Source organism: Limulus polyphemus, unplaced genomic scaffold (assembly GCF_000517525.1).
Source record: "Limulus polyphemus unplaced genomic scaffold, Limulus_polyphemus-2.1.2 Scaffold399, whole genome shotgun sequence".
In the NCBI taxonomy this organism is placed as follows: domain Eukaryota; kingdom Metazoa; phylum Arthropoda; class Merostomata; order Xiphosura; family Limulidae; genus Limulus; species Limulus polyphemus.
In genome coordinates this window covers 213,129-224,684 of record NW_013666009.1, presented here as the reverse complement: position 1 = coordinate 224,684, position 11,556 = coordinate 213,129, and the positions used below count along the sequence as shown (strand labels likewise).

The 11,556-nt window shown below is 34.7% G+C and overlaps 1 protein-coding gene across 2 annotated transcripts in view; it reads right to left on the bottom strand.

The window, feature by feature from the left end:
* Positions 1-11,556, bottom strand: part of LOC106457969 (protein scribble homolog) — a 256,183-nt gene that overhangs the window by 115,328 nt on the left and 129,299 nt on the right. For both annotated transcript variants that reach the window (XR_002610285.1, XM_022384070.1), the window contains exon 13: positions 1,440-1,559. Coding sequence is in view for 1 of the 2 variants with exons in the window: in XM_022384070.1 (XP_022239778.1) it covers positions 1,440-1,559 (120 nt within the window). In the remaining variant the exon portion in view is untranslated. The remainder of the gene's footprint in view (positions 1-1,439; positions 1,560-11,556) is intronic.

Below are 11,556 nucleotides of genomic sequence, written 5' to 3'. Positions count from 1 at the left end.
TGTTGTTTTATAAAACTTTGTTTGTGGTAATTATTTGTAATAATTGTTGTTGTAAATTGTATTGTTGTATATATATATATTAAAATGTATTTGTTTGAAAAACGAAGACAGTGTGTGTCAATCTTGTTGGCAAATAGCGTAAATTAACTAAAATATCGGCTTTGGACTATTTTAAATTTGCAATATGTAACAGCCTACATGTGTGTTCGCATAAAATGAACATGATAAGACTTCCATTTTGTATAAGGAAGGTTTCAAAAATTGAAAAGCAATTGTAATTAAAAATAATAAGTCTTACATTTTTACGTCATTTGGTTAGCTATAATTGTAGTAATTACTTATGAGACATATTGCTGATGATCTGCTGGTAACTTTCAATTAATAACATACATAAACTGAAAAATCATGTGTAATGTCTTTTCAGCAAAATTATACTTCTGACACAAGTGATGTAGTTTCTGTCTTTTCAAATATTTACTACAAATGAAGAGCTCAGGCAACAATGCATAATAGTGAAAGCATTTTATTGTTTTGACTAAAACTTCTACAAAACAGTTCTTTTTTTAATGCTTGGAGATGGCTTGAATGGGTAATGAAGAAAAACTTTAATATAAGTTTAACATAACAGCAAATGTACAATGTTTTGACAAGGTTTTGTCATCATCAGGTACCAAATTCACCTGGCAACCAAATATGACTAACTATATAAGATTTATGAACTAACTCATAAGGAACCAAAATTACTACTAATTGAAACTTGTTTGTGTGCCTTTAAACACAAAGCTGTACAATGGGTGCTCTGTGCCACCACAGGTACTGAGCCCAAATTTGACTGATATAAAACAAAAAGAGCTTAATGCTGAGCTACTGGAAACCTCTACTTGGAATGATTCATGAATTTGGCTTCTACAAAATACCTGGGGGTACTAAAGTTAAAATTACTGTTTGATTTGTTTTCCTTTTTTTATACCACACTGATTCTTTTGTTTTAAAAATTTTCTTAAAACATTCAATATGATTTTATTTGTTATAATAAGCTAGAGGGAAATTACCTAGAAATGTCTATTCAACAACAAACCTGGTTGTTAAAGAATTAAAATAACTAATCACTAGGAAAAGTACACTCACCTCAGTTTTCTTAGTTTCAATATTATTGTTATAACACCTTAGTAATAAATTTTAGGATATAAAGTGTTGAAAATAAAAAGTAGTTTTTACATGTTTATCAAAACATATGAGAAATATTATTACAAAAATTATTATATATCAATACAAATGCAAATTAAAATACCAAAGCTTAAAAAAACTATTTAAAGTAGGAAAATAGCAAAAAGAATGCACTACATCAGTTAAGCTCAGTTAAAACTTTCTTGGAATTTTTCAAAGTCTATGTCCTGAAAGCATTTAGTAATTGTTAATATAAAAAACAAAAATCTTACCTCATCATGGGATACAACATGGCCATCAATGTTCTTTGTTTTATACATGCTGGAAAAAAGTTTATGATGTCTAGCCTTCATTTCTCGAGGATGAGGAGTGTCATGCCTTATAAACTGGCCCTAATAATGCAAAAATGAATAAGTAAAAAAAGAAAGAAAGAAAAACACCTTATGTTTTAAAATTTTTCTTTAACAAACTAAAATGTGACAGCCAATATTCTTAGTTTCTTTCATCCAGACTGTTATTTAATAACAATGAAAGTTGTTGTTGTTGAATTTTTAGCCCAAAGTAACACAATTCACTCTGTTCACCACAGTGAATCGAACCCTGGATTTGAGAATTGTAAGTCCATACATTTATCATTGATACATGGGGATACTAATGTAAGTACTAAACAAATTCCTTCAACTATATGAAGAAAAATGTATTTGGTTACTATCTATTTTATATACATTTTGCAATGCTATGTAGATTTTCAGTGCTTAGATTTTCTATATTTTGCACTAGTGTTTATTGAGAACACTTTGCTAAAATAGAGTTCTTTTGTAAAGTCATGTTAACTGTAGAATGATACATTGAACTAAGAATGCTTAATAAATGAACGAGTTATGTCAGATAATTGTTAATGTTATTAAGCAGTTGTAACTTTCTTTAGTAGCTGGATTTTTTTTTTTTATTAGAAGAAGATCACAATGTGGAATAAGTTGACCATCAAAGTTTTTTGTTTCAGTATTTTAATGTATAGCTTGTGCAATATATTTATAATTATTTTTCCATACACTCTTTCTTACTGGAGTAATTAAGCCTCTCAACACGGGCTCGGTCAATTTGACCAACCACGTGACCTTTTTGTGTTCATTTAAAGTCTTTGTAGATTTAATACTTCTAACTTTCAATATAGTGTGTATATCTTCACAAAATTTGTCAGTCTTTCAGTTAACATTATAAATCTTTCACATACAAAAAAAATCATATCTTCTTTAGTGAAGTATTTTTAATAAACTAAAATAATGATTTGTCCATTAATATATTGAGTATCTGTTTTGAATAGACTGTGAGCAAAGTTATTTTCATGTTAAGATGAAAAATACTTTTCTTCATCTTCAAAATCTCAAATTTCCTTTGTGTAATTCCTAAAACCTCCTAAATACATTTCAAAAGTTTTTTCAGCAAAACTTTATATTTTATCTGTTATTATCTCTATACAGGATTAGTCAACTTGGCTGACTTTCTAACCACCAAAACAAAATTCTAAATTACCCTTTTTTATTTTGTGAATGACTTCAAATTGTAACATGAAACTACATTTGTTTATCCTAAGTAGCTTTAAACTTGTACCACTATACACCTATTTATAAATAAATTTTATTAATTTATTGCCCTTTGAACAGTATCTAACTACTATTCATGCCATTATAAGTTGTAAATCACTCGAGAAGTGTGCAGCTCACATTACGCAATCAAATTACATTACCCCTAAGCTATTATGAGCTGCTCTAGTGCATGCCTCATGAAAACTTGTATTATTATTATTTATTTTACCTAATTTAATCTTAACTAACCTAAAATCATTCCTAATTTTACATTTTAATTATTTTATAATAAAAATTAAGAATAAACATGAAAAACAAGAAATAAAGTACTTACTTTTTCTTTCTCTTGATTGTCAATGACCCTACTTTTTTAATACTAATGGTAGTAGTGCACTAAATAATTTTTACTTAAATAAATAATAAACCAAATAACATAGACTAATAACAAGCAAAAAGTAGGCAATTTCCCCTAATTCTCAAAATTTTTCTGGCTTCCTAACTATGCCACAAGAGCTGTTACAAATTCATCCAAACTAGTTGTTAACATTCCCATGGGAACAAATCTTGTACTCTCAGTGAAACTGACAATATTCTGTTTAGAATACAACGTTATACAATACGTCATTTGACAGATGAAAACCTTGACTTTCTATTGGTTATAGGTAATATATATAATTAAACATAAGAAAGAACTATTAAAAAATTCTGAAAGAGAGGATGTGACAGGTGGGTGTGGCAGGAGAGATCTGATTTTCTACTTGATAGCTCTGTAACCAAATGAAATTGAAGGCCATAAAAATTATGGCTTGTCTGAGCAATGACAATTTTATAGGAGTAATTTACATTTAATTTAGTACTTCTTGAATGGGTGGTGTATAAAATAGAGAACAGAATATACCTAGAGAAAATGTGTCACGTATGTCACACTAGGGGAGATTCAGGATTTTTTTAAATATTGCCTTATAGAATTAAGAACTTAAAACTTATATGTTATAAAAATATGAATTTATTAGCTAAGATTTTATGCTTTATTAATGCGTATACCACAAACAAAAAGTAGTTTTATAACATTTTGAATGTTAGACACTAAAACTTTGTGTCGTGCACAGTAAAGGATACCTGTGGTGATAGGATTAACATGGTTGTAAAAGGTATGGTTATGTAGTCATATGATTTGGTATTTTTGATCTTATCAGATTTGTTAAAATGCAGAGTCAACCCAATGCCATGGATCATAGCATATATGCAATATAATTGTCTAGTGGGCCATTTACAACTGTTCTTTGTCATTCCATGTGTTATTTCAATAACAAAAATTGCATTGCATTTGTTTTTAAGCAAAAGACACTGAATACAATGCACTGTTGGGAAAAATTTTTGGTTTTGATGTAATGGATGCATCCAGCACATTAGAGCAATCAGCTTTGCTAAGTAGCTACTGGGATTTTTTTTCTTCTTGATGCCTCTGTTCCTTGTGATTTTATTTCCGCTACAGAAGTACTTTTTGACAGATGTAATTTCTATAAATGTCAAAGGGGAGGTATTCAATTCACTTTATTGTACATTGTACAATAAAATCATGGATGTGTATATTATAGACATGATAAAAAAAAGGTAGAGACCTATCCAAGAAGACTCACAACAGTAATTGCTTCCAAAAATGCTTCCACCATGTTCTGACTTAGGGGGGCTGAATACTTATGTAATCAGCAAATTTCAATTTATATATTTTCTTTGCAGATTTTGCTGATATTCAACCTCCTTCATACATATCAATGTTAAGTATGATCATTAGAGTTTTGAATAAAAACAAGTTCATTGAAAAACATTTTTCACATTATTTGTATTTCATCAAAATGTGACATTATTTGTAGGTGTTGAATACTTTTGCAAGGCATTGTATGCAGCTCTGCACAATGGAATGGTGTAATTTTAGCCCATTCTTCCTTGCAAAATTGCTACAATTCTGACAAATTAGTTGGGGATTGTTGATGGACTGCAATTTCCAAGTCTTGCCATAAATTTTCTATTGGATTCAAGTCAGGACTTTGACTGGGCCACTTCAGGATATTCACTTTCTTCTTTTGAAACAACTCGAGTGTGGCTTTGGCCCTGTGGTTTGGGTCATTGTCCTGCTGAAAGTTATAATTTTCCTAAACTGAAAATGTATTTGCAAACATACTTACCTCTGCTGACACTAATAGCTATTTCTTGAACTTCATCTTTGCTATCTAACGTTGTGTTCGCTTGCTACAGTCTTTATATACCCCACTCGACTGCCCTCGGCAATATCTAATTACCAAAACTTTATGCCAGCCCTCACACGCCCTCTATGCAGGTACTATATATAAGCACTGTATGCAGACAATAAAATCATTTTATCAAGACTTACCACATTCCAGTCACTAACACCGGCTCTTCACGGGGAGGAAGAGTGTCAGTGGAGGTAAGTATGTTTGGAAATACATTTTCAGTTTAGGAAAATGATAACTTCCAAAACATACATACCTCCACTGACACTAATAACTAGAATCCCGCATTGAGAAGGTGGAGGGGCCGGTGAGGACAGAGATCATACAGAAAGCATCTGCAGAGAACAAATATGTACCACAAGAAGTGGTATCAAAGTGGGGAACACAGCATTACATCCAAAACAAATATGCTCTTCATCCAGAACTACAGAAAATTGAATAGGGTCGAATATAATACAAGTATGATGGTCCAGTCCTGACCAAACAAACGAAGTTCCACAACTCGGGTTGGATTTAAGGGATCATGGTACCCATATCCCACGTTGGTGGCCAGGGCAGTTGAACCGCAAATATAAATGTCTTTGTGATAGGATCCCTACCATTAACCATGGAATGATGCATTTCGAACCACCGGACTTATGAAAGAAAGAAAGCAACACTAAAGTGGACAATCCTTCTGATCAACCTGAAGAAGTCCCAAAGGCAACATCCCAGCTCGGGATTGATGGGATCATATGCCATACTCCACCAAAGTCCAAAAATCATCCAGTCTGGATTTACAAACAGTTTTCTTTACTCCCCCCACCAAGTGGGCAAGGAGAATTCCACTTACCCATGGAATTAAGGAGAGGATGTGGAACACTGTCCCACAAAGGACCAAAGATGGGACCTCGCCACAGTCGGATTTATGAGAGATAATGGACCCCCTGCATGAACAACATAAGACCTGACAGTGTTCATAAGAGGGTCCAAGCACCCCCCTCTAGATAGCTAAGCATCAAATCTGGACTGGGTTTACGAGTAGGCTCCTACTGTCATCTGGGAAAAAACTTTCAGGGATCCAGGTAGTAGGGTTCCCAACTTCACCCTCTTTTCCGAGAGTGGAGAAAAACTCAACATTCTGAAGGTAAATCCTCTGTCCACCACCCCAGTGACAGAGAACTGGGTGTGGTAAGGACTCCAGAGTTAGTAGAAGTAAGGGGGGAACATAAGTGTTGGGGAGTCCTGAGGAACAGGCCTCCAGAGACAGTGCAACAGGTGAACCATGTTCCCTAATTTTTAAAAGCAAACTGATCTCGACTGATTCAGCTCTAAAATCAGCAGTGACTGGCAAAATCCCCTTTAGCTTTACTCATGATAGTCCAGGAACCAATATAAAGGTTGCTAGTGCAGAATTTAAATACAAGCATACTCGACTGGGCAACACTTGCCACTGAGTGGGATCCAAAAGAAATCAATAGGGACCCTAGAAGAGAAAAGAACAATAACTGTAAGTCAAATAACAGGTTACTCACCACCCTGTTAAAATCTAGTAGAGGTAGTCAACACAGCCACAAGTCCCTTGAAGAAGGAAACTGCCAGATTGTGAAGGTAATTAGATATGAACGTGTCGGGAGAAGTCCACATACCACCTGCAAAATATCTCCCTAGAATAAGGACGGAAATGATTAAGAGAACCAATGGAATGAGGAGTGGAAGGAGGGGGCCTTGAGACACGAAGGGATGAACCTGCAGAAGTACCAGTGGAAGTAGATTAGAATCGAGCAGACAAAAACAATAAAGAAGACTGCAAACGTGCTGTATCAACTCTGGCTACCAAAGATTCTGGAATTCCAGCAACTAAATAACACCAAAAAAAAGGCGCTTCCTGTAAATCTCAAAGGACAGAAGAAGGTAAGTGAATACCATCCAAAAATGCATGACGACTCAACACGTCCCAGCAATAGACCAACCATGACACCAAGGCAAGTCCTGAAGAGGACAAACTTGTCATAGTAGTGACCACTAAAGGGCCCAGTTCATCGTCAAATTGTTGAGGCGAATGGTGATATGCTTCAGACAAAAGTTGAAGGGAAGAGAAGTATCTTAAAACAGTAGTAAGAGTCAAACGAGTCCACAAAAATTGAAACCTGTTAAGAGAGATAACAGGTCTGTACCTGGCACACCACAGATCCAACAACGGATCCAACCTTTGAGTGTCCAAATATATATCATCCTGACAATGATATGCCAGGGCATGTTCAGATAAACGAGGGTGGGTAAGGCATAGTGACACCCTCATATAATTGTGTTGTAAATATCCCTGCATGCACAGCAATATCAGGAGAAGGAGGAAAAACTAAGTAATCCCCTTGAGAACGATCGGACAACAAAGCAGGGGTACACTCAAAAGCAACTGGTTGCATCTCCAAAACTTCACAAACATGCGTAACTAACTGCAGAAAAGGGGCAGAAGGTGGCTGATCAGATGAGTCCTCAGGAGAGGAAGCTCTGGTGAAAGAAGGAGCAGGAAACAAGGAGTCTAAATTTACCCCAAAATATCCAGTTTCAGAATGAAAATTCAAATCAGCACCTCCCAAAGAGATACTCCCGGGCCACATGAAGGACTTGATCTTGCCCCAAATCAGGTCATGGGCAGCTTCCATGGAGAGTGGCTCCCCCCAACTGCTGGCCACCACTAGATAACAAAGGAGGAATAGACGAAGGCTGAGTAGCCTACATGCTTGAAACCATTACATGGGAATTCATATCCAATTTTGTTTTTTGTAATATATTTGTTGGAAAAAACAAAAAATTCAATGAAATATATCTCTGGATAACAAACAAAGAATTCCAGATTAATAGAAAGCTAAAACTAAAAAATTTAAATCACAAGACGTTAGTCTGAATGCTTGCGCATTGTTGAGAAAAAGTGATTTTATTGACTGCATACACTGCTTATATACAGTATCTGCATAGAGGGTGTGTGAGGGCCAGCGTAAAGTTTTGCAAATTAGATATTGCCATGAGCAGTCGAGTGGAGTATATAAAGACTGGAGCAAGCGACCACAACATTAGATGGCAAAGTATATGTGTTTTGGAATGTGAATTTTCAATCCAGTTTTAAATTCTTGGCTACCTCAAGCAGGTTTTTCTTCTCGGATTTGGCTGTACTTTGCACCATCCATCTTCCCCTCAATCCTGACAAGCTTCCCAGTCCCTGCTGATGAGAAGCATCCCCATAACATGATGCTTCCACCACCACCACCACTATGCTTTACAGTTGGGATGGTGTTGACTGGGTGATGTGTTGCATTGGGCTTGTGCCAGACATAACACTTTGAATTTAGACCAAAAAACTCAATTTTTGAATTGTCTGACCACAAAACCTTCTGCTACATATTTGCAGTATCATTTGCATATCATTTACATCATATATGCATACTTCATATGAGATTTAAGATGATTCTTTTTCAGTAATGGCTTCTTTCTTGCCACTTGCCCATACAGACCAGCCTTGTGTAGAGACTGGGATATTGTTGATGTATGAACACTGACTCCCATCTCGGATGTGAAACTTTGCAAACCTATCAAAATCACTGTTGGCTTCACAGTGGCATCCCTAATTAGTTTCCTGCTTGCTTGGCTGCTTAGTTTGAAAGGGCAGCCTGATCTGGGTAATAACTGGGTGGTATGAAGCACATTCCACTTTCTTAATGATGGACTTCACCATACTCAAAGGGATAATCGGCGAATTTGAAATTTTATTGCAACCTTCTCCTAATCTGTGCTTCTCTATTACTTTATCCCTGACTTGTTTGGAAAGCTCCTTGATCTTTATGGTTGGTTTGTTGTATCACTATGCGAGTTGTGGCTTGAACAGATGCATTTACTCTGAAGTCAAGTTAAACTACTTTCATTACACACAGACAGAGACCATTACACTAATTTTGTGAACTTTCAAACTAATCGTTTGCAACTGAACTGATTTAGGGCTGCCACAGCAAAGACGTTAAATACTTATGCAATTGAGAATATTCCAATTTTCTTTGAAAATCTAACTTACTTACATAATATCATCGTTTGTTTAGCTTTCTCAGTTTGGAGTAGATTGTGTAAATTCTAGATATAAAGTCCCATTTGAAAGTTTCATGATTGCAAGTTCAGATGGCAACAAAACGTGGATACTTTGCAGGGGGGGGGGTGGATACTTTTGTAAGTCACTGTATAGCGAACTAAAGATGCGACGTGCTGGAGAAAGAAGCAGAATGTACAAAGTTAAAAAAACAACAACAAAAAACAGGCCCGTAAGCAGATTTTTTTAAAATGGGGGTTGTAATTTGTGAGATCTAAAGCCAACAAAGAAATCTATTTTGATAAGCAGATTACGTTTCTGGATAATGATGTTCAATTCAAACAAATAATGGTATATGACATTAGTAATATAGCCAGTGCTACGTGGATCGGGGGGCGTGCGACTTTTTCAAGCCAAAAAAATGCTAATGCTTCGTCAAAAGAATGTAGACTATGTAGAAAACGTTAAAGACCATAAGCAACTGCACTATAAGTATACAATCATATTTTTATTACATCACAAAAATAGGGGGTTCGGTGGAATCCCCTCAAACTCCCCCTGCGTACGTGCGTGAAGATAGATGTTTTATTCTATGGAATACATATTACGGCCGTAATTGACCTTGCTATCTCACAGTTGTATACAATTTTGGTTGAATCGTTTTATGTAACCAAGAATTTGTAAACGTTATTTATATTTATCATTGCTCTGTCTCCAAAGAAATCTGTTTTGATTAACAGATTACGTTTCTGGATAATAATGTTCAATTCAAACATATTATGGTATTTCACTTTAGTAATGATCGTTACTGTCATAGAAACTTTGGAAAAATCAAAAGAGGTTCAGTGAACACTTTGTTGTTTTGATGCATCGTTTTGTTTTTATTTTACTGAGTACGTGATAGTAGGAAACATTTGTGACGTGACACTAGGACGAAGTAGGGGTTCATGCACGTGCCACCTGCGACATCACCGTCACAAACCGACGCTGTCAGTGTACCCCTCCTCCACGTAGCCATATTTACTCACACAAACACAGACACCTGTATGCTCGCAATGCGCCCCAGACAGAAGGAAAACGACGCCCTCATTGTAAGGTCACGTGACGTCTCGTTGGTTGGTGCTCTGCATGTGATTACTAAACAATCAAGTGAATAAATAAGTCATCGACCTTGAGATACAAGATGGGTTAAACTAACCAAACTAAAACTACACCAGATCCTTCCAGCTCTCATTTAATACAAATAAGATAAACAAAAAAAAATGATCTCGTCATTGCTAAACATTCTGCCATTTACCCACATCATTTTCGATGCTTTGCAAATGATTTATTGTAATAAAGCTAAAAATATTTATAGTTAGAATAAGCAAACAAATAAAAAAACGAATAAATATCAAAACTGCAATAAGTTTAGTACGTACAACTTGTAACGTAGGTTGACAAAGTAATTTTACATTCCACAGACTGCCACAGAGGTTGTTAAAGCTTGTATTTTAATTTCAGACAAGTATAATAAAATTTTAAATTATATAAAGACAAATAGGGATCGATATACACTTATCTAGCTAGCTATAGTAGCAAAGAAAGTTTTAATGCTACAAAAAGCATTAAACAAGAAAGTCAAAAACTACAAAAATGGATAATCAGACATTTTAAAGATGGTTTTTTTAAACGGGCGATTTATATGGCCGCCATTTTGTTTTATCACGATCCTTACTATTAAGTATTATCGTAGTTAATAATAAACAAAGTTTGCCACATCAGTTTATATCAAGCATGTGTATCATTTTACACAGTGTTAGCATGATCTCCTGTTGGCTGGATGCCAATGAACAAATGGATTCTGTATATGACTTGTTTCCTTCTAGTTAAAAAACTACATCAAACGAAAATATCTGCCTGATTTAGTAAGATAGGTGTTTCTTTCTAGTTAAAAACTACATCAAACGAAAATATCTGCCTGATTTAGTAAGATAGGTGTTTCCTTCTAGTTAAAAACTACATCAAACGAAAATATCTGCCTGATTTAGTAAGATAGGTGTTTCCTTCTAGTTAAAAATTACATCAAACGAAAAAATATATGCCTGATTTAGTAAGATAGGTGTTTCCTTCTAGTTAAAAGGATTAAAAGGTTAAAAGTTATTTGATTCTAGTCGTACTGAAGATGATTCTGGTTACGATGTTTAAAGGGAATTTCAGTCACATTATTTGTGTCTTGTAACACTGAATATAATTTTAGTTAAGATCTTTCAAGACATTTTTAGTCGCATTATTTGATTCTAGTTGCATTGAAGATAATTCTAGTTAAGGCGATTAAAGATAATTTCAGTCACATTGTTTGAATATAATTATTTTACAGCGGATTTCGGCAATGTCTTCAACATGTGGACTATTTTTACAAAAGATTTCTGTTCATTTGATAGTCATTTGAATTGGATAAGTATGCGATTTTAGTTACTGCATAGCAATAAAAACTTAGGATCACATTCTATTTGTT